A 25,133-nucleotide genomic window follows, 5' to 3' on the forward strand; every position below is an offset into this window, starting at 1 on the left:
CCAAAGATGGCTCTAAAGCGAAGGCCAATCACGAAAAGAAGGAAAGTTCGGCCAAGATGGTTTGATGGCTTCTTTTTCTTCTTTACGTGCCATATCCGCAACGGACGTTGGCAATCATCATGGCTATTCTCATCTTAAATGCGCATCCGTACCATTCTCTCAAGTTATGCAACCATGAGATTCTTCTTCTTCCTACACTTCTCTTGCCCTGGATTTTTCCTTGTATAATTAATTGAAGTATGTTGAATCTTTCATTGCGCAGAACATGCCCCAGGTATTGCAGCTTTCGTGTCTTGATGGTTTCCAATATTTCCGTTCTGTTGTTGACTCTTCTCATGACTTCGTTGTTTGTTACATGCTCGGTCCATGATATCTTCAGGATTCTTCTATACACCCACAGTTTAAATGCTTCCAACTTTTTAGTAATCGACACGTTAAGTGTCCATGCTTCTATCCCGTCAAGCAGAGTCGAGAAAATATAACACCTTGATAGCCTAACTTTCAAGTCTAATTTCAGTTCTCTTGCACAAAGTACCTTTCTCATTTTATTGAAGTTTGTTCGTGCTTTTTCTATTCGAACTTTGATTTCTTTTGAGTAATCGTTTGTGTGATTAATTAATGTGCCAAGATAATTGTAGTTTTCAACTTGTTTAATTGTCAGGCTTTCGTCATTATTTTGGGCTTTTGATATCCTTATAAATTTAGTTTTCTTGATGTTTATTGATAATCCATATTCTTCTCCATACTCAACTATCTTGTTCATTAGCTTTTGGAGGTCTTGGAGATTGTCTGCTATTATGATAGTATCGTCTGCATATCTAATGTTGTTAATTGGTGTTCCATTGTTCTTTATTCCTGCTGTTTCTGCCTCAATAGTTCTCTTCATAATTTCTTCAGAGTATGCATTGAATAGTAGTAGTGACAATACACACCCCTGTCGCACTCCTCTTTTAATTAGTTCATTAATGTATATGTGTGCCTGCTGTTTATAATAAGATTTGTTATAATTCGAAAGTCATTGTATTGTAATTAGCATTAGCTCTTTGTGGCGCATTTTACCGAAAGCCTTGTTGTAATCTATGAAACAGACGTACATATTTTGGTTCATATCCAAGCATCTCTGGATTAGTACGTTGAATGTATTGTACGGAATCCAAATTGGGTTTCTTCAATATTCATATCAAGTATTTGGTAAATGCGCTTATGGATGATCTTTAAAAACATTTTAAGTGTGTGAGACATCAGGCTTATGGTGCGGTGGTCGGTGCATTCTCAAGTCAACCATTCATTGGGTATATCACCCGACTGATAGATTGCATTAAGAGCTTTAAGAGGACATCCATGTACCCATTTTCTATTATTTTAAGGATATCAATAGGCAATTGATCTTCTATCTCTTTACATTGTTCCTCATAGTAAGTTTCTTTTGCCTCTCTTATCAATTTTCTGATTTCATTGTTAATGATTTTGTACTTGTGACTGTCTTTGTTCTTGGCTTGTCTTCTTTGGTCCATCCTGCGGAGTCTTTCGTCGGTCATCCAGTTGTCTCTCTTTCTTATCGGTTCTTTTAATATCTCTTTGCATTCAACGAGGAGGTAGTTTTTTAATGTTTCCCATTGTTGGTTTATCTCGTAGGTGTTAGTATCTAATTTATCAAAGTTTTAGTATATTTTCTGTTACGAGTTTGTTTTTTATATCGGCTCCTTTCAGTTTTCTAACATCTAATTTTTGAGTTCTTTGGGGTTTTCTAATACGTTTAAGCTTAAGCGTTACATTAGCGATTAGTGTGTTATAGTCTGAGGTGACATCTGCTCCTGGATATGTTTTAACTGATTTGATGGTGTTACGATATCTCTCTTTAATCATTATAAATCTATTTGATTTGGTACAACTTTTTCCGGTTTATCTGCTGGTGCTGGTTTATCATAGGTAATTTAAAGAACGTGTTTGTGATTATTAGACTTTGTTCTTGGCACAATTGTATTAGACGATCTCCTCTATCGTTACGTTCCCTAGTCCGTGATCTCCCATTATTGTTCCAGCTCTTCCCTTACCGACTTTTGCATTGAAATCGCCCATAACTACCGTGATTTCCCTGTTCTCCTGTCATTTTCTGTGAATATTCAATTTGTTGGTAGAATGTTTCTACTTCATCTTCTGTTGCATCCGTTGTTGGCGCATATACTTGCACCAAATTTAGTTTTGTGTGTGATGTCCCTCTATTGATTTGTTGACCTCTGTATCAACAATAATTGCTACTCCACGTCTATGCTGGTTGTCAATGTTTCCCGAGTAATATAAGGTACCAGTTTCTGTCGAAAGGTATCCTGAGTTTGGCCACCATGTTTCGCTTACACCTAATATATTTATATTCATTCTTCTCATTTCTTGAAGGATGTAATGCTTTTTACCAGGTTGATACATGTTTTTGACGTTCCACGTATTTTTGCTTTTGATAATTTTACTTTGTCTTGTTTTTATGTTTGACAAGGGTTTCGCCGGTTAATGACCTGGAAGCCCTTGTCTGTTCCTCCCCTGCCGGATCTTGGGCTCCGATTCCCATGATCAGTTTCTTTTTCTTTTAGTACTCATTGCCATGATGATTGTACTAGAGATATCTAATTGGATCTTTAATGCAGTGGTTTCTCCTTGTCTTCTGCCGTTGACCATTTACTTGATTCATTCGCCTTTATTGCCAATTTGTTAGCGCCAGGACATAAGAGCGCCCTTCCACTTACCAACTCATCCGCCCGAAGCTGTTGGTCAATAAGTGTGGGATTGCTTTTACCGGCAATCGCTTGGTGGAATTTTCGCCATATCTGGCTACCCTCACTTAGTTTAGCCTGCAGACAAATGCAGTTGCCCGGGGTGTGGCACGTGGAGCCATAAGTGAGAGTTAGTTGTCTTGTGAGGACCAGTTATCAAGAACCATCTCCCGTCTATGATGCTCGATGTGGTCGTTCAGATGAAAGGTGCTACCTCTATAACACAACTATGCACTCCTTTGATGGCGTACAAGATCTTATAAAAATAGGAGTTCATAATTGGAGAGAAAAACAACAAACAATGAGAATTATTGCCACCTAAATGTACAATATGTACTCGTATATTTTGGATCATATACTCTATATACACTCATATATCTAATGATTGATTTGTATTTTATCTTTAGGACTACTCGGTCGGTTGAGCATCAAAAGCAATAAAACATCTAAACAAACCACATAGTGGTAAACCATCCATGTAAAAGTAAATTTAGTGGAATTTTTTTCAAAATATAGTTTGACTATATACTATATTTAATTTTATATAATAATGGATTAGATGGTTTCATTCATCAAACTTCTTTAAATTTGGTTGAAAATAAAATATATCCAACAATATTTATTTGCTGGTTCGGAAATGGCGTACATCAACTGAATATTAAGTGCTTATTAACTATTATGAACTTTGCAAAGAGCGTGCATTGATGCTTATAAAAATTTTTATCACACAGAATATATTGACATTGACCTATGGCACATGTTCGGACTGTTGATTATCTATGTTCGCTTGGAATATGTTAACAATATATCGATGATTGATTTTTTCATTATTAAGAATATAAAATTGATATATAATAAATTGTTATAACATATTTGAAAAACAAAAACATCCTTAACGTTGCTTTGACTAATGATTACCTCCATTGTGGTTAAGGAGATGAAGTCAAAGTACAATATGGATGTTGATATACATATTCAAAGTTCATTTACTAAAAGTAATGTCTCATCCAAGTGACAGATGGTTTATTTTTTGGTCAAGATTTTTAAGTATTTCTATATTTTTACAGTCAGAGTGGAGAAACTAAAACAGTTTTGCGATTTTGTTGATATCGAGTACAAAAAAATGTTGTCGTTTTCAAAAACAATATTTTTGGCCCTAATGCCAGCCATTGAACGAATTATACAAATGTTCGAACCCTTGAAACCATATTTTTTATCAATTGATAATTGTCCAACAGTTCTAAAACAGTTTTTTCAAAACCCAATCAGTGAAGCATGGATGTGGTTTGTGCATAACATTGCGTCTCTCTTCCACAAATAGTCTATGCGGGATCTGTTTTGGATTGGACATTTTCCATAGGAAGCTATTTTTTTGCTGGAATCCCTTCAGGATGTGCCCAGTATCGATAATCACGATATGCGCCAGTCGCAAACCCTGTGCTAATTTTTTTTATTTAACAAAATCTGAAAACAATTAAAAATTTCTCGTTTTTTGCTCCTATTTTCGTTTCTAATTCGGAAAATATTGATCCTAGAGAAAAAATTATAAGAAGTTAAATGTTTCGTTATTCAACTTTCTTCGTTAGCCAGAAATTGAAAATTTAATGTTTATTGTTGAAAAAATAGCAATAATTGGAAAAAAAATACAAAAAATGAAGTATGTTTTATGCTTTAAATGTTTTCGACTTTTTAAACTTGACTTACAAGCTCCATATTTCTGGTGCCAAATGATAATCAAGATGTTCAGGAAGGAACGTCGAATGAAAATTAACTATTAAAATTATTAAGTAAGATATTTTTTGTACCTTTTGTATTCTTTATAATTTTATTTTTTTGTTTCTTCGCATGTTTGACTTTGTGTTTCCTCCATCTAATTTGGATCTCAGTTTATCCCGTTGGGAGTTCCAAGTTTATCTCAGGTTATCCTAGCGAGTTCCAGGTTGTTCAACTGGGAATCAAAGTTTATTTTATCCCAGGTAGTCGCAGGTTATGCCCTGATTGATTCATTTTAAGACTCATCTAAGTATAAAGCCCTCTTTTATTCCAGATTCTTCAAGACGGATGCTTTAAGTGGCCCGCCAAAATCACAATCAAACCCTTTTTCCAAACTCTCCAAGACGATAGGCGGGTCTCGCTTTCGCCGGCAAAATTTTTCCCGTAGGCTATTTGGTTTAGCTTGGTGGCATTTGACAATGTAAATAAACAATTGTATAGGTAATGGATTTTGACAAGAGCTATGACCTTGTAAATAACAGGTAAACTTGTGTACTGCCTCGGCATGACTCATAGCTCTTGTCAAAATCCATTACCTCTATGATATTTATTTTCTTCGAAGATTTTGGGACACAACTCTTAAAGTGTAACATAAATTAGCCTTTTTACCGTTCAATATAACAATTATATTGGGTATGGAATAACATATATACCTACTTGCCAACAATAAAACAATTACAGTAATCTCCGAAAAACAAAGCTTTTCTAATAATTTCTTTTTTGTTTCAGGTGGGTAGTACTCTCAAGTACGAGTATGTACAGGTTGGTAGCTATGTATATATTTTCGGTGAACCTAGTATCTAGATTTTACTGTTCGGATATATGAAATAACAGGTCCCATCGTATGGTGGAGATATGTAGATGATGTGTGTTCTCTGATTTGGCCTCTCGGACCAAAAGCATTGAATACATTTCTGATGGACATCAATAGTAAAGAAAAATTAATTAAATTCACCATGGAAAAAGAAAAGTATAACTCATTTCCTTTTCTGAATGTTTTAATTACCAAAGAAGATACAGGATATGTAACCAAAGTTTACAGAAAACGAACCCACACTAACAGATATTTAAATTACCACTCAAACCACAACGTAAACATCAAAAAGGGGATTATCAAATCCTTGTATGATACAACCGAAAGCACCTGCTCTTATGAAAATGCATTTCAGTGAGAAAAAACGTGCGATCAAAGGTTTTAACTATCTTTTAATACCATCTGTAAAGGACTTATCAGAAAAATAAAAAAGGATAGGAAATAAGTGCAACATTTAACACAACCAATACACTGAGATCTGTACTGTCCAAAATCAAACCTAACAACCCAACATACAGATCATAGAACTACATATATAAAATACCCCGTGTGTGCACAAATTTTTACATTGGACAAACCGCAAGACCACTAAGTGTCAGGATAAACGAGCATGAAACATACATCAAAAGCAGAGACTTCGACAAATCACAGACATGCAAACATGGTTGGAACAATGAACACAGAGTACAATGAAAATATGCATCAATAGTGATGAAAAAAACAGACATGAAAAAGAGAAAAATCAAAAAAGCAACTTTCATCCTACTTAATGAAGAAAAATGTGTAGCAAACCCTTCAGCAGATTGTAGCAATCTCCGGTTGCTAATATTAAAAGAAGAAGTCAGCAACAAGAACATACCAACTTTAGCAGATTAATAGAAAGTAAGAGATACATAATCTACAATAAATTATACATATACATAATAAATATAAAACACACAATACATAAACATATAAACATAATACATAAACACATAATACACTAAACACACAAAATAATTAGAATTTGATAGCACTGGAGTAAAGTGTATGTAGAATATTAGTTTCATAAATATCTTCAGTGAAAAATATTGTCTGAAATGGGAAGTCGTTAAAATCGGTAACTTATTGTATAATTTTTTATTTTTAGTTTAATTGTTGATATATTTGTTCAATTCTATTGTTTTTGTTCAAGAGCATTGAACCTACTTAATTCAAACTAAAGTAGATGTAATATTTCCTTATATTAGGCATGTACAGAATATAAACAGACAAGAACCAACGTCTATTAAAAAATATTTTTTATTTTTAAGGCATTTCCTAGACCTATATGATATAAATATTACAAGAAACGCATTCATAAAACTGAAAAACTTACTGCGTAACCGTAAACGTTAACATAGAGATCCACACAAGAATGGTACGGTCCTGTGTATTTTCCTCACAACTATAGAGCTTAGAAAATACTATAGAGGGAGGTCGGACGAAAACAAAACGGAAACTTTATCAAAAACTGTGACAACATTCTTGAAAAAACCAGCCACACGTCGATTTTTGATTAACGAGAGGCACATTTTTCCGGTATTTTTGATTATTTTACTTTAAAACTTAAGCCAGGGTAAGAATCACCTCTACTTTTTTTTAATAGCAAAGGGGGAAAATAAGACATCGTTTTAAAGCCCTTGTAATGTACGCATCAGTAATGCATTGATTAGTGGTCAGTGTAGTACTGTCTGGGGGCGAGACTGCGATCTCGGAAGCTCTGAAGAAGACATCAAAGAGGATGTCGAAAGCTCGGCGCAGTGATAATCGATGCTGTTCAACCCGGAAGCCTGTTGAGTTTAATAATAATTTTTGTAATAGTATTAATCTTAGCTTTAGGTTTAATTGTACGAACCGTGGAAATCTTTCGGAACAATATACATACAGAATTTTTCAATAATTTTAAGTTTATGCAATTTATTCTATTGTAAATAAACTTCCACAATGCAGAAACACTTTTAGTCACCACCACTGGGTGCCGACAGGTCAATTAAGGGTAATAAGTTCGCAAAATTTTTCAGTTTTACGACTTCGAAAAATACACGTGTTGTTTGTACGTTGTTTTCCTTGGAATATGGCTGTCCTGTTTTTCAAAAATCTATCATTAGTGTACAGTTGTTCAAAAAATGAACTTGTGCAATTTTTAAATTTAAAACTATGGCTGAGAGATTTGCTAGATCTGTTCAAATTGTTACTTTGATTGATAATGGAATGAGTCAAAGAGAAGTGGCCAGACAGCTTGGAGTCAGTCGTTGTATGGTCCACAACACATACCGACGATTCACGAATCACGACGGCCAGAGAAGACCGTTCTTTACAAAGCACTTCTTTGCAAAATCGATGGTTTACGACTAGAGCAATCAAAAACCGTTTGCAAAATGCTCACGGGTGGAAATTAAGCACTTCTACAGGGAGAAGACGATTGAGAGAATTTGGTCTAATGGCTCGCTGTCCAGCAATAGGACAGCGAGACATTAAATAATTAACCTTTGTTAACAGCGGCACATCGACAACCGCCGACTTGAGTTTGGTAGGGACCACGAGCATTGGACGATAGAAGACTGGAAAAATGTTTTGATGAGTCCATGATGGTTCTTATGGCTCATATGATCGTATCAAAACGTATTGAAGACGTGGGGAACGATATGCTGCTTGTGTTCGATGAGCACGTGTTGCTTTTGGAGGAGATTATCATTTCTTCCAAACGTGTTGCTTCGAATGAAATGCCTGCCCGTAGGGAATTCGAATTTTATTTAATTTTTTTTTCAAATTATTTTCGACCGTACTGTTTTAAATATTTATTTATAGTTACAGACCAAAAACCCCAAAAAAGCAGTTTATACATCTTTATTTGTCATTAAACAAAACAAATCCTTAGTATAAATACTTATTTATTCTTCATGACAAAGCATTTTATGGAATAATAGCTCATTATTATTACATAAATGCATTGCAACATTGTTAGAAGTAAAATAAGACTAGCTCATTCATCTCTTCAATGATACACTGGCTAACACAACATTGAGACACACTTTAAACTTTACAATTTTATAAAATTATAAGACATCTGAGTCTATCACAAATTGGAAATTGGAATTTATTCCAGGAAAAGAAAATTGTTCTTAATTTTTCAATATTGAATTTGAATAATATTCAAAATTAATGTTTTTTGTGCGTATTTTTGACATATTTATGTTAACAAAGTTTAATTCGTTATTCGTAACTGAAATATGGGACCAAACCGATTTAAACAGTTTATAATGTATCAGTAATATACGATCCTCTTGAAGTAATGCCAGCTTGCAATCAACAGGGTGCCCTGTCAACAATTTTCGTCTTCAATCTCTGTTTTCTATTATATCTAGAAGTGAGACATTAGTTTATTGTGATATTCTAACAATAAAACACTGAAAACTTTTGTTTTCAACACTTCCACAAAATTTATTTTAAATTATTATCACTACAGCTGAAGGCCAAAGTGCCTTCTCAAGTGATCTATTTTTGGTACGTGTTTACACTTTATAGTCTTTTATTTAATAAGATGAGGAGGGGAGAACTGTTTGACTCAAGTTGGTCATTCAGAATTATGTCTGTATTTTTTAATTTGTTGATTTCCATAGATTCTAACAAAGATAGCTTAAGACCTGTATTTTGAATTTGAAGAATTTGAAATTCGTCATTAAAACAATGATTATGGTCTAGAAGGGGAACTGCGTACGTAGAGTCTGTATTTCTGTTAGTGAACGCTCTTTTATGTTCTGCTATACGCTTGATAAAAGTTTCACCAGTTTGACCGATGTAAGTTTTTGGGCAGTCGCCACATTTAAGTTTGTATACACCGCTGTGTAATTGGTTTTCTTTTAGCTCTTGTTGTTCTTAATATACAGGGATGAGTGCCTTAAGAACCGGGAAAATAACGCAAAAGATAGAAAACATAATATGTTGTGAAATAAAAAGAGATGAAAGTAGTAGAGGTGAGAAATTATCGATATAAACCTATAATTTACTTTACATTACATTAGAATTATCGAAAATTTCCCACCTTTAGACGTTAGCTTATGAGCTGGTTGACTTCAGTCATAGTAATACGTATCACGTAATGTAAGTAAAAACAGTTTTAGGAGTATTTTTTTATCCAAAATTAAAGTATTGATCAATAATAAACTATGATTTGAGACGTCGCATACACCCTTCTCAATACAGAATTATCATAGCTTGTTATTCTGTATTCCTTTCTTTTTTATGTGTTTAGCTATTTTTGTTGATATCTTGCATCTGTATGCATCTGTATATGTAATCGAGCAGAAGGTACTGGGTTTTTTTCTCTGGTGTTGGAAATACTAATTTTAGGGCTTTCGTATGTAGTTTTTGATTTAAAATTTTATTTATTGTGTGTTCGTTATACTTATTGTTTACTGCTATTTGCTTAATGATATTCAGTTCTATCTCGAAGTTATTTGTTGACATGGGAATTTATATTAATCGATGTAACATGTTATGGTGGGCAGCCAATTTATGTTGTGTAGGATGGAATGATGAATTGTGTATAGTCGTGTCAGTATGGATAGGTTTATGGAATAAGGAGAACTCATGTTTGTTTTTAAGTCTGATAATTTTTAAATCTATAAAATTAATGGATTGATTCTGATTGGTTTCTATTGTGACTTAATATGACTATCGAGTGAATTAATACACGATAAGAATTGGTCAAGTTGTCTGTTAGTTCCTGTATCACTTATTGTAATATTGGCTTATTATAATCTAAGTTGGAGATTGTTTAAATAGAATTCAGTTCTGCCAACAAATCCTACAACAAGCTACCAGATGAGTATTAGCAATGTATTCCCTAAAAGAAAAAAGTGTAAGAGGTCTTTACCAAAGACTCGTAAATTAATAATACCTTACCCAATATCTAAATAGAAGGTTTGTCACACACAAACGTAGTGTACACACCGAAAAATTAAATACTACCGCTTTACAGCATTCTCTAAAAAATAGCCATTCTTTTGGTTTTGGCAATGTATGTATTTGGAGATGATTCAGCTTTTTGTTATAACAATTTCTTGCTGCCATTGTTATGGTAATTTCTCATATCTTTTAAGATTTATGTGTCTTTCCAAAAGTTCAGAGAGCTCTTTTAAGAGATTCGTTGTTTTCTTTGTAATAATTAGTATTTGTAACATCATAGTCATAGACATAGACATACAGGTCACAAAATTGATTTTGAAAACTCCAGAACCATAGCCCCCATCCGCTTCTACAAACCAAGAATTATCCTAGAAGTCATAGAAATAGAAAAAAGACCAAATTGTCTCAATAAAAGAGATGACGGCATACGGTTACCTTCGACTTGGAGACCTCTCATACGTAAAGTACCATCCGCTCCAACCGTCAATCAAAATCCACTGTCAAAAATGTTCGCGCCAATCCCCGTGTCAATCCCCACGCCGACCTCCACCGAAGCCACGTCACCATCGACGATATAAATGACCCTTCCCCACCCCTATTCCAAGCACCAGTAACGCATTGATTAGTGATCACTGTAGTAGTGTCTCGAGACCTCGGAAGCTCTGAAAAAGACATCGAAGAGGATGTCGGCGCAATAGTATTAATCTTAGCTCTGTTAAATATATATATATATATATATATATATATATATATATATATATATATATATATATATATATATATATATATATATAGATAATGGTAATGAAGATTTCTTCCAATTCGCAGTACCTCTGTATTAGGCCACGTAATTTTCAAATGATCCTTGTATTATCAATGTTTCTAAAATTTACAATATCTTCGTGGATGCACGTTTTGCTTGCCAGTATATATTCTGGCCAATTCACAATTTCAATGACAATAATTATAATTGTGTAAACCGGTTGTAAATCATCGTCAAGTATGCAACATCTGAAATATTTCATATTGTTACGTTAGTAGACCGCTATTATAGCGCCGATTCACTTTCACGGTTGAGATGGTTATTCAACTTCTTAAAAATATATTAAACGTGGTCTGTGATGCAACGACCAGATCTTTACATATGAGCGGAAATAAAAAACTCTCTATTTTATTATTAACAGCCTTCGAGTCAATCTAGTGATTATTCGACAAATAGTGGCCATGGTCATTATGAAATCACTTCCTTTTTAGTCTCATTTGGATTTTGAGGTGATTTATTGACAACAACAGTTATTTAAATGATTTTCAACTTGTTGATTGTTGTATTATGGTATGATATATGCGTAATCATTGTAAAGAACTGTATAGTTGTAAAAAGAGCGTGATAATAAACGGAAAAAATATTTTGCAATACTTGGTGATTATGGTGATTAACAAACTACAAAAAATAAATTGCAGGATGTTCGAAAATGTTCTTCTTCTTCCTCTTAATAAGCAATTCTGCTTCTTCATTGGCGGATTAATACCTCTATGGAAGGTTGTCACTCCATCTTTTGCGCGGTCGTCCGATACTTCTTCTGACAATTGGTGACTTATCTCTTGCTATTTTGACGACACGGTTCTCCTCCATTCTTCTTATGTGGTTATTCCATTCTTTTGTTCTATTTTGTGTCCATTCATTTATACACTGTACGTTACATTTTCTTCTAATGTCTTCACTTCTCTTTCGATCTCTCAGCGTATTTCCTATAATTATTCTCAGTATTCTCATCTCTGAAGTTTCCAGTAGGCTTTGCGTTGTGGCTGTGTCGGGTCTTGTTTCTGAGGCATATGTCATTATTGGTCTTACACTGGCTTTATAAATTCTTGACTTCCTCTCAGTGTTAATGTGTCTGTTTCACCATATAGTGTTAAGACATACTGCCAGTCTATTTGCTTTTTGTATTGACTTATAGAAACAGGATTATGCCTCGGAATAGTATACAATACGCATGTAAAATTTAAACTAAGTTGAAAAGTGTCGCCTGACCAACTTCGACGTGAAATTACCCGTTAGCTATTGTTATATTTCCTCAATACCAGCGGGCACAGGTAAAAGTTTTAAACTCACAACATTTTTAGCGGGAGAATCGGTTTAAGCCGCCCGTGCTGTAAATTTCCTTAAAAGTTTTGATTTGATACTCTGTCTCGATTGCGAAAAGATTCTGTTTTTTTACATATCGTATCGTAAATTTCTTTGTTTTGTTTCTTTTAATAGAGATATTAATTATAATAACTTGAAGTCTCCTCCATATTTTTCATTAAGTGCTATAAAATTGGGAAACCGCAATATTTTGATTAAATACCGACATTTATTGCAATTGCTTGACATGTATTCATTAACTAGTAGTAATTTTAATACAGTAGTCACTAACTTGTATTTAGTAAGATAGTTTTATCGCATTAGCACTATAAAAGTTGACCTAATTGCGCAACTAACGTTTCTTAATGGATTTAAGATCACACCATTAGAAACGGTAGATTAAGAGGAAGGATATAAGACTAACTAAAGTTGTAAAGTAATATTTATGATTAATGATTTATTATACAGTAATAATTAATAAATTTATTCTATTGTGTAAAAAAACTCTTTAAATATTAAAATACACAATTTAATCCATCCTCTGTACTGGTTTAAAACACCTTCAGGGTTACGTCATTTCAAGTAGGTTCTCAAGATGCCTTACCCTCCAATCCATACTCATCGACATTATTTCAATAACTTACACTATTGGTATACATGTTCCATTATAACTGGGTTTATTTTTATACAAGATGTATGCTCTTTCAGTGTCATAGAAATGTGTTTTTAAGGAATTAATTAATTAAATTGTAACATAGGAGAGTGCTAGGTAAAACATCTGGTAAAGGACCCCCTAGAGTCAAAGAAACTTCGTTGTGGAACGATGAAGTGCAACTGGAGGTTAGAGAAAGAAAGAGGTATGACAGGTCTAAAAGAGAGTAAGATATGGATATATACAAGGTGGCAAAGAGGAAAGCAAAGCGCGCTGTAGCTAAGGAAAGATCTTCCCGAGGGAACGATAAGGTTATACAGCATTGCTAAAGCAAGGGACAAGTCACCAAAGGACTTGACCCACTTGCGGCATATTAAGAGTGTGGATGGAAAAATGTTAAGATGTTGAAATAAAGCAAAGATGGTATGAGTACTTTGGTAAGTTGGCCAATGAAGACCACCAGACGAGAGACAGAGAATGCGGGATCCCAAATGAGAATTTAATACCGGGAATAGCGAGAGATGAAGTTGTCGAGGCGTTAAACAGGACGAAGAACGGTAAGGCAGTAGGTCATGATGGAATACCTGTGGAGGTTTGAAAGGCTGTAGGAGAGGAACGGGTTGATAGTTTGTGGCAAATGAGGAGTAGGATAAATGAGGCAGAAAGGATGCCCAATGCATGGAGAGAGTGTGTAATGGTATCGTTGTATAAAGATAAAGGGGATATTCAGGACTGTAAGAACTGTAGAGGAATAAAGCTAATGTCGGACACAGTGAAAATTTGGGAGAGAACTGTAGAGCAAAGGTTTAGGAGAGAGACATCGATAGGAGAAAAACAGTTTGGGTTTATGCCATGAAGGAGGACAACAGAGCGAGAGAGAGAGAGAGAGAGAGAGAGAAATACAGTGAGAAGAAAAGAAGAAATACATTTGATATTTATATATCTTGAGAAAGCGTACGACACAGTTCCTAGACAAGAGCTATGGCGATGTATGAAAGAAAAATGGGTTTCTGAGAAACACGTAAGGCTCTTGAAGGATCTGTATGAGGGAGCTTACACCAAAGTAAGGATTGCTGTTGGGTTGACCGACAGTTTTCCAATGACGGTTGGTTTGCATCAAGGCTCTTCACTGAGTCCTTACCTGTTTAATCTTTTTATGGGTGTACTGACAGAAAGTAAGGGAGGGGCTCTGTGGCAAATGCTCTTTGCTGATGATATCGTGTTAATAGAGGAGAACAAAGAAATGTTCAAGGAGAAGTTGGAGTGTTGGAGAAGAGCTATTGAAAAGGAAAGACTTAAGGTTAGCAGGTCGAAAACAGAGTATATATTGGGAAGAATTGCTTAGAGAAAAGCTAGGACGAGTATGAGAATTCAATTACCTTGTCTCCTACATAACGGAAAGGGGGACACTAGAACAAAAATTGCCCACAGGATACAGGCTGGTTGCTTTAACTGAAAGCGAATGAACGGGGTACTTTTTGATCGGAAAATCGGGGTAGGGCTGAAAGGAAAGATATACAAGAGTGTGGTGAGACATGCGTTGATGTACGGTGCTGAAGTGTGGCCTGTAAAGAAGATCCAGGAAAAGAAGATGGAGGTAGCTAAAATGAAAATTTTACGATGAATGTTAAGTAAGACTAGAAGGGACAGGATCAGAAACGACTTAATTAAGGAAAGAGTCGGAGTGACTACGGACTGAAAGGAAAGGACTGACAGACTCCTGACAGAAAAGAATTTAGATAAACGAGACATCCGACTAATAGCAAATATGTACTACAATCAGAAAGCAGTAGTGAGAGTAGAGAATAATACCACTGAAGAAATTGAAATAAAGCGAGGTGTGAGACAAGGGTGTATACTGTCACCAACCCTGTTTAATCTCTATTCCGAAGACGTAGTGAATAGAACACTCTCTGAGCAATCCGTAGGTATTAAAATAAATGGTGTTAGATTAAACAATCTGAGATTTGCCGACGACACCGTTCTGATCGCAGAAACACTTGAAGAGCTACAGACATTGGTGAATAAGATAGCAGACTGCAGCGAAGAATATGGACTATCTTTGAACATAAAGAAAACTAAATTTATGGTAATATCGAAATCAACACAAAATGTCCAAAATTTATATTTACACAATGAAATTATCGATCGAGTTAGCAAATACAAATATTTAGGCACTTTTATAAATGAAGACAACGATAGCTCAGCAGAAATCAAAATAAGAATAGAAAAAGCCAGATCCATATTCACTAAAATGAAGAGAGTGTTCTGCGGAAGAGATTTGAGCCTTGAAATGAAACTTCGCCTGATGAGATGTTACGTACTTTCTGTGCTGTTCTACGGAATGGAGTCATGGACGTTGAAAAAGATTGATACCAAAAAATTAGAGGCATTTGAACTGTTGATGTATCGCAGAATCCTGAGAATATCATGGACCGAGAGAGTCACAAATGTCGAGGTCTTGAGAAGAATGAATAAAGAAAAGGAAATCATATTTACGATCAAAAAACGAAAACTGCAATACTTGGGACACATTACAAGAGGCGAAAGATATCAACTGCTTCGAATAATTATGCAAGGGAAAATAGCAGGAAAAAGGTCCATAGGAAGAAGACGAAACTCCTGGCTAAAGAATCTACGGGAATGGTATAGCTGTAGCAGCAACGAATTGTTTCGGTCAGCAGTTTCGAAAATACGTATAGCCCTGATGATCGCCAACCTTCGGAACGAAGATGTCACTTGAAGAAGAAGATGTATATACAAACCGTTGTAATATTCTGCTATAAAAACTGTGCTATCAAGCATTCGCAAAGAGAATATACCGAATTTACTGTTATAATACACTTTTTTATATGCTAAAAATCAACGTTTCAACTTGTTTTAAGTGTATAAAAAAACTTTAATTGCAGTTATTATCGTAATGTAGGCATAGCTGTAATTTACCATTTTATTATTAGGTATAAAACGATATCGGGTCGTTGACGCCTCTTATAAATCGATATACAACAAAGAACTTTATTACCTTTACAATATTTAATAGTTTATTAAGATTTTATAAACAATTCAGTAGTTGGTGATGCACAATAGGTGGATTAACGGTAAGTTTTTCTGCTTTATACTTTTTGATGCCGAACAAACAAAATAAATGTTGATGTGTAATTATTAACAGATTCAGAGATGGTATTTCAAGAAGAATATTGTAGCTGAAATAGAGTAGAAGAAGCAGACGACAGAGCTGAGGCACCCAATGTATGAAATGTATAAGTAAAAAAATTCTTCAAAAGCCTAATTTTCTTTCAGAAAATGGATTTTTGTTTAACGATTTCATTTTTAAATGTTCGTTGACAAGAAACTGTTAGATTGTTGTTATCAGAAAATTAAACTTTTAATGTCTTCAAAATGATCGCCTTAAGAACATACAGCCACTATCCAGATTGCCCATCTTGTCACCATAGGTTGTGGAAGAAGTTGTGTGTTAGAAAGCCTGTATTTATAATATTAGTTGTGCCTTAGCCAATATTTTTTTACACTCGAAATTAAATCATTGACGACGAAAATTTGTTCTAATTTTTTCAGCAACTCTATTAATACTATGGGCTAAAACATGTCAAATTAATCAGACCCATGAACTGAAAAGAAGAATCGGTCTTGGGTGGGCAGCATATGGAAAACTGATAGACACTTTTTACCCTATAATGTGCGATTTTTTGTATTGTAATAAAAAAAATATTTTTAATTGCATTAACGTATAAACTTTATCCTAAAAATAGTAAAAAAAATATAGCTTTCAAAAAATATTAAGTTTTTGAAAAATTTGTTGTACCATATATGAAACACACCTTAAATTTTTACGAAACAAATTTTAATAGATTATTAATAAGTATAATATGTTATAATAACTAAATATCTAAGTTGAATGGAATTTATGAAAACTATTATTATTTTTGTTCAGGCAAAGATATAGTCCACATTTTGAACATTGAATATACGAAAATAAATACACTTGAAAGTGGCATCTTGCATCTCTATCTTGTGTCTTTCTATAATGGCCAGTGTGAGTGCCCATCAAGCCGTACGTCTCTTGGAGGAATATACGTTGTTGTTGCTGACCTTTTCTTTTTTTCTGCTATTTCTTTTTCATGATCTGATGGCCTTCCTCTCTTTAGTAAACGATTACTTCCAACGTTGCATAAGCAATATGCCACTTCAGCCTGGGTTTCATTTTCCTGAAGTTTCATACATTTCTCTGCCTCCTTTTCTCTGGAACATCGACGGTAAAGAAGCCACTAATTTACAAGCGTCATATCAAGAAATTATTAATGGGAATAAGCCACAATTAAAGGTTAAATTAATTTTATTGACGTTCTAATTTCCACTTCGGAAATCGTTTCCGAACGTGCCACAAAAAAATAGTCATATCAAGAGTAGCCTCATATACCACTTTTTTAATTTAATTTTGATTTTGTAGCGTCCAATCAGGCTATCCATTAGGTCCACCCCTCCCATATGTTGGTTATATTCCCGAATCAACTTAGGGCATTCAATGTTGATTTTTTGCTTTCTTTTTCTATCAAACCTTTCAACATTTCCTTTCGGCAATTCTCCAGCATATGTTGACAACAAACAAACAGTCTTGTTGTCTCTCCAGGCCACTGACGATATTTCCACGCTTTCAAAGTCACTCACATACATAGCAACTTACAGTTTGGAATACGGTTTCGTCTAACAGTGCCTAGGGAATATATACCTTTGTTAGCAAGATAATGAAGTGGAGGCAATGAAGTATAATAGTTGTCAAAGTAAACGACATAATTCTGATTTTCTGGGATAATCCTAGATAATGTGATAACTACATTGGCACTTGCCCCTAGGTCTGATTCATTTACCCGACGATTTTTTCTATCGTTTTGTGTACCAGTGTTTATTTCGAAATTGTAGGAATATCCACTAACACCGCATAAAACGAAAAGTTTGGATCACCACTTGTGGGGTTTAGTAGGCATGTATTGTTTCATATAGTGCCTTCCTTTTGAGGCCACATTTGCTCATCTACTGAAAGCTTTTGTTTCAATGATATGCTTTGGAATTTGTTATTCAAATAATCGACAAGGAGCCGTAATTTATGAAGACGATCTCGATCCACATCATTTTGATTCAAACTCGTATTGTCGTTGAAAGGTTTCATTTCCTGATAAATTCGAATCTTTTCTCACGCATTACGTTTTTTATTTGCGGATAACCTAGGGAATTGGACCAATAACTACGACAATTAGGCATGTGAACTAGGGACATATATATGTAAATTCCTAGGTATTGATTTATGTCTACGGTGGTCAGTCCAGCAGATTTACTCGGATCCTTTTGAATAACATATGTATTGGACTCTGATACAATTTTTTCGTTCAACTCATTGTCAAAAAAGTACTTGAAAAAAGCGTAGGGTATTGACAAATCCATTATAGCATTAGAAAGGTAGGTATGTCCTCTAAAAGTCTTCGCAAGGTCATCAATGGATAGGTTTTTTTCATCAATAGGTTCTATTTGTTAATTTATATTTAAATGGGAATAAGCCACAATTAAAGGTTAAAATACGTTTATTGACTATTTGTTGGTCTGGAAACTCTGTGACAGTAACCTCATATTCAAACTCTACTGGTAAGCTTTGAATATCAATATTCTCATCAGGATATAAGTTGGTCTCATCTCAAAATCATTCTTCAGAGTCGCTATTGTCCAAGTCGTCATCACTTTTAAAAAAATTGCTATCCATAATGACCCTGTAAAAAACATTGTATCAAATATGATACAACCATAAAAAGAGGCGAATTTTGAACAAATTACTTGTAAAAATATAAATTAGCTCGATCTTTTCTCATATTACTTACCTTTTAAACAAAGTTTATACAGCCAAAATAAAAGAATTACCAAAAAACGAATAAAATCCAACCAAAATCTGAAGAGCTATAACACGTGCACAATGCGAATAGACACTTGACAGACGACTAACAAAATTTACGTGCGAACTAAAACGATTGCGGGATATGCAACCTTATTTCCTAGGACGTAAGGACGTATCGGATTTAATACGAAGCGCAGCGACGGCTTTAAACACAACACAATTTAAATAAACGATTATTTAAACAGGTTGCAGCAGATCTACTACATTGCGCAGTATAGGGTGATATAAGTAAGTATATAAGTAAGTTGCTTACATACCTGAAGAGAAAAGTATTTGATCGATGCATCCTCTCAGTGTTGATATACGGATCAGAAGCACTTACTTTGAGAGACACACACAGAGAAGAATGGAGCGATCCATGTTAGGAATAACTCTGCGAGACATACTAAAAATGAAGAGGTGACTGACGTCATCGAAAGTATAGCCAGTCCAGACTAAAATGTAGATGGACAGGACACAGCTAGAATGACGGATCGGCGATGGACAAAGAGGTTATTGGAATGAAGACCAAGGGAAGACAAGAGACGCGTCGGTCGACCATTTACACGATGGGCTAACGATTTAAGAAGACAAAATAAAAACTAGATGAGAGTGGCGCAAGATATACGGCCTATACGGGGTTGGAAACACGAGGAAGAGGCCTATGTTCAGCAGTGGACTTGTAAGGCTGGATGATGATCATGATGAATGATTGGCCTACTGAATCCGTCGTTTCATCTACCCATATGTAAAAACAATTGTTTCCTATATCTATTTTTTTTCTTTGACGAACAAATATAAAGAATTAACTTTGTTTCTTGTTAATTCGTATCTCTCGGAATATTAAATTTACAATACTTCTGAAGAAATGAACAGAAGTTAATGTTATATAACTTCGCGAGTGGTATCATTTAATTTTTTCGACGTCGTTGCAAAAGATTGTAGCTACGATTCTTGGACTTTTCTGCACTGCAACTTTAATTTTGTTTTGTGTGTGATTAATTAAAAATGAGGTGATATATAGCAAAAAAAGAACTATAAGTATTTAAGCTAAAGTTCTACAGTCAAAAAGTCAAAAAACCTAGATCTGGTTACGATAAATATACACAATATTTTGTAAAATTTGACAAGCAGATACAAGTCTCGAGAGCACTGTTAAGATGGTTCGGGCATCGAGACCCTTAATCAATTATATAAATACGAAGAATTGATGATCTGCTGATCAGCGAATTCCTGTAGGGGGTAGGAGAGGAAGGCTAAAGAAGATCTGGTGGGAGACGCTTAGTCATGTCGGTAAAGGGAATTGGTATTGGTATGCCCAGACTTCTAAAGGAGTAACTTTCTAACTTCTATAATACCATTTTAATAAAAATTCAATATAAATATTTCTATTATTGGTATTTTTCAACTTTCAACAATGAAATAAGGAGATTTAACGTTTTTTAATCATTTCTTCTTTGTTTCAGGTGGGTACTTAACTCAAGTGCGAATATGTACAGGTTGGTACACTTGTTTCCGTAACACTCAAAATAAATTATGTAAGAGACTAGTTTTACTTTGTAGGTAACTTGTTGGTACTTAAGAATAATGCGAAAATGTATTAAATAATATTTAAGGTATGTTTTTTTAATTTACGTAATTACCAAATGATGTATACAGAGTGAATTTTAATTATGAAACGTCCCAATTATCTCGGAAAGGGCTTGCACGATTTTTATAGATTTTGGTGTGTGTAGAGTCTTGTGATGCGGCCGATATTGTGGTGGTATTTACATTGTTGTCAGACTTTTCGTTTTTCTGGAAGTCTAATGGACTTCCTTATTTCAAATCACACTGATTCATTTTCATATGTAATGTTCCTTATACTTAAATGCAATAATTTAGGAGTATGGTTACATACTTACTAGGTTATAACCTTCAAGGTAAACATAATTTACCATCAATTGCTTCTCATAATTCTATCAAACAAATTATTTTTATACTCTTAAATCTTTTTATTAGAATAGGCATGAAAAGGTTAATGGTTTCGTAGATACGGAACCTTTTACTGAGTTGGAACTCGGCGAGGCTGTTGGGCGGATGAAGATCCGAAAGGCACCTGGCATAGATGGCGTCATGCCGGAGACAGTAAGACTCGCCGCACTAAGATACCCGCAGGTTTTGAGAGTTTTGATGAGAGAGAAAGAACGATAGTAGAGTGGCAGAGTGAATGGGCGAATGATGGCGAAAAGGCAAGGTGCACGAAGAAGCTTATTCCCGATCTGAGGCCGTGGTGGGAATGTAAGTTGGGAATGTCCAAAAAAGATTTCTCCCACCGTTGCCTGCCAGAATTCAATGTATACCTTCTTAGGCTCTTACTGGAGTCTGGCAAAACGGCAATTAAAAAAAAACATAGAGCATACTAGTTTGAGTTAACTTATTTTAAACAATTTAAACATTTTTAATGGCTGACATTTTTATTACAACAATCAACTAAAATTCATTTAGAAATGTATAAAAAATGGACTGATTTAATAAATACCTTTAAATAAACAAACTATTGATAAAAGCATACAAGAACATATAAAAATAGAAGAAAAATATTGGGTAAAAGATTTATTAAGGCTTGTATATATCTTGGATGACAAAATTTGGCAAAAGTATGGTATAGTTTCGAAATTGTAGACACTTAATTCCAAGAAATAGTGACGACCTTCTTGAGTTATTCTTGGTCTTCCAAGGGCGCATAAAATTTTTTTGTAAGAGTGGGAGCTAGCGATACTTGCATTGAAGAATTTTTATAAATTATATGTATTACTATTCTCTCCCTAGCGCCAAGAAATTTGTAAACAAATATGCGGGATCGGCCATAATATAACAGTGAACGCATGTTAATATAAGGTACAATAATGGATGCCATACAACGAAAGTAGCCCACATGGTACGGGCATTTAAAACGAACAGAAAACAATAGACTCCCGAAATAAGTACTTACATGGAAACCTACAGGATGACAGAAGAGACGAAAAGACCGAAAAGAAAAACATGAATGAAGAGTCAGAAAATCAATAAGTTCCAAAGAACTTCTCCTATGCCAAATCCTTTCAAATGACTTCGGAATCTGTTTGTTGAGTAAGAAGGAAATCTTATCGAACATTAAAATAATTTTATGTCAAATTAAAAGTTGGTTTATCTTAACTTGACTTGGTAGGTAGCGTTAAATATAAGATTTATACACACTGCCGTATTCTATTTATAAAACATATTAAATATAATAGCTTAAACATTAACAAAATTACCAACATAGGAAAGCCAAATAATAAGAATCATGCTACCGTTAAAATTTTAACCAAACAAAAAAACATTTTAAAATGGACAGAGCGGAAAAAATGGTATACGAACAAATATCTACAAGAATTATTGCGACTGTTTAATTAGCCATAAGAAATTCTTCTTGATACGCTAAAACTAAGTACTTTTTTATAACCGTCTAACACATGTAACCGGATGGGTCCATTAGATCAAAAAAGATAATTGAAGATTCCATTAGATGTAAAAAGAAAACACGAAATTGATTAACAATTCTTCGCACCCAAACTGGTTTAATTATAATGAAAAACTATAATAATTTTAGTTTCTCTTTAAAACAAATATCTACTTTCTTCGGACATCCACGTGGAGCTGAAACCTTTTAGTCGAGCATCTCCATTAACCATAAGAAAATAATTAAAGAAAAAGCAATGGATGCATGAGTCTGCATCTTTTTTTGAAAAATTGTTAAATGAATTTTTTACACTTCTATGATTGCAGGAAATCTAAAATTAAAACAATGTTGGGTGCGTATACGAAATTTAAGTAGAAAAAGCTTTACAATTTTAATGAATGACGAAGAATATTTTTAAAGAGATATTGCAGTAATTTTACCGCTGTTTAGCCTATTTATGACATGATGATCGAATAGAACAAACGAAACTATTGACAGAATTGGCTTTTACTTATTGAAAATTTATGTCAACAAAGTATATGAACGTAAAACAAATACTATTTCTAATTTTCACTTTATTTGCCACTTTAACATGGTTCGCTAAACATTAACTTCTTCTAACCGATGATTTCAAATTACACATTGTAATTAACTTCTTCTTAACGTGCCCTATCAAGTCCCCTTGACGTTGGCGATTAAGATGACGAAACTGTCTCTGTCTTGAGCTATTCTAAAGAGTTGCTCAGCTTTCCTCATTCCTGTCCACTCCCTGATATTCTTCAACCAAGAGGCCTGCTTTCTACCAATTCCTCTGCGTCCTTCGATTTTACCCATCATAATAAGTTGAAGAATATTATATCGGTCTTCCCTTACTACGTGTCCAAAATAGGCCATCCTTCTACATTTTATGTTATCAAGCAGCTCGCGAGCAGCATTTGCTCTCTCAAGGATTGCCACATTTGACCATATGAGCCATATTGACATAAACGAAAATGTAATTAACTAGCAAATTTATTTAAAGGAAACTGTGAGTTTGTTTAAGGAAAAGAAACTTTTCTTTAGGGAAAATCGACCAATTTTCAAATACCAGATGGTCATCTATCAAAGGGGGCATATACTATACCAACTTTCATTAAGCGATGCAGGGCGTATAAACAAAGATAAATTTAACAGATTATTGTTAAAGATGTTCCAAATGAGTCTACTCGTTCCGATAAGTAACAGTATAATTATGACACTATTAATTTTTTTATTTTCTCAACTATTAGTGTTTATTGCATAGTATATAAATTATTTTTATCGTTGAATACATGGTAAGTAAAAAAATATAAAATATTTTATGCATACATGCAAGTAACAGTTCTTCAAGAATATTTAAAAACTAACCGAAATGTCCATCTTTATTTCGTTACTGCCGACGTCGTCGGAACTCATACAGGTTCGGACACGATTTAATTTCGGTATTATATTTCGGTATTGAAATTTTGTAATTTGAATCGATTTGTGACTATATTTTTAGTCATCTTGATGGTTAAAGGACAATAAATTATATTTATGCTGTTGATGTTGAATTAGCAATTATTTGTTGTGCGATTTAAAACTATTTAAGTATATATTTTTATTTGTATTACGACCCTATCTATACGTGATTGTGATTACTGTAACAATAACCACGGATTTCAATAACTGATATTGAAACCAAAAATGTCCTCCACTGATTCTGCTGATGAATTGGTTGAAAATACATGGAGTCCTCCTCGAAAACGAAGTAAAAGAAGCCCTCTTAGCGTTGAAGTTAAAGAAATCATTTTAAATGTTTTTAAATGTGAAAGACAAGAAAATCTCGGGTTAGTGGTTGAAGATATTGTGAAAAAAGTGGCTAATAAAGTTGGAGTTTATGATAGAAGTGTGTTTACGGTGATAAAGGAATACAAAACGAATCATCAACTCGCTGGACCAAAAGTATGTCTGACCCGGAAAAAGAAAGTTCCATTAGAAGACTGTTTCATAATTTTTTTATGAGCAACGAAATACCCACCGTTGATAAGGATTTAAAGAAGGTGAACGATGACCCTGATTTGCCAAATTTTTCAAAAACCACATTTTACCGAATATTGAAAAAACTTAATTTTCAATATAAACGTAGGGGAAGAAACGCTCTTTTACTAGATAGAGACGACATTGTGATGTGGCGAAGAGAATATCTTCAAAAGATAAGAGCTTATAGAGAGTAGAAGCGGAATTAAAAAATCCTTCAGGTAATTTATTACATTATTCAGTGCTCATAAAGTTTACCATACATATTTTTGCTTATAATTTTTTATAAATTTATATAATTATTATATATATATATATATATATATTTTATATATATATATATATATATATATATATATATATATATATATATATATTATTTCAACATTATTGAGTAATGAGTATTTTTTTTGTTAATATTATTATGAAACTTTTTAGAATTGTACAAACAACTAAATATAGTTAAAATTAAAAATAAAACTTATATTTTTTGCAGGCACTGTACATAAAATTGTTGGCAAAAAAATAAATTCCTGGGTTTTTCGCCCTGTAGAAATGGTTCCCATTATCGGATATCAACTAAAACAATCAGGTTCTTTGTCGAGCACTTTTGCAAAATTAAAATATAAATTTCGTA

The 25,133-nt window shown here is 33.9% G+C and overlaps 2 protein-coding genes across 3 annotated transcripts in view; both read left to right on the top strand.

The window, feature by feature from the left end:
- Abcd1 (ATP binding cassette subfamily D) overlaps nt 1-25,133 on the top strand; it is a 141,555-nt gene that overhangs the window by 47,573 nt on the left and 68,849 nt on the right. The gene's annotated exons all lie outside the window — the stretch shown is intronic.
- LOC140436126 (uncharacterized) lies at nt 13,230-21,189 on the top strand. Its single transcript, XM_072524834.1, has 3 exons — nt 13,230-13,284; nt 14,024-14,358; nt 20,998-21,189. Exons 1-3 carry the CDS (start codon nt 13,230-13,232, stop codon nt 21,187-21,189), a joined length of 582 nt encoding a protein of 193 aa, XP_072380935.1.

Source organism: Diabrotica undecimpunctata, chromosome 3, assembly GCF_040954645.1.
Source record: "Diabrotica undecimpunctata isolate CICGRU chromosome 3, icDiaUnde3, whole genome shotgun sequence".
Taxonomy (NCBI): domain Eukaryota; kingdom Metazoa; phylum Arthropoda; class Insecta; order Coleoptera; family Chrysomelidae; genus Diabrotica; species Diabrotica undecimpunctata.

Excerpts from the sequence above, each read along its gene's own strand:
- LOC140436126 (XM_072524834.1), top strand. The coding sequence starts at position 13,230 with ATGAAGTGCAACTGGAGGTTAGAGAAAGAAAGAGGTATGACAGGTCTA. Across the intron at positions 13,285-14,023 it reads TATGACAGGTCTAAAAGAGA|TTCCTAGACAAGAGCTATGG; the intron begins GTAAGATATGGA and ends CGTACGACACAG. Across the intron at positions 14,359-20,997 it reads TTGAAAAGGAAAGACTTAAG|AATAGGCATGAAAAGGTTAA; the intron begins GTTAGCAGGTCG and ends TCTTTTTATTAG.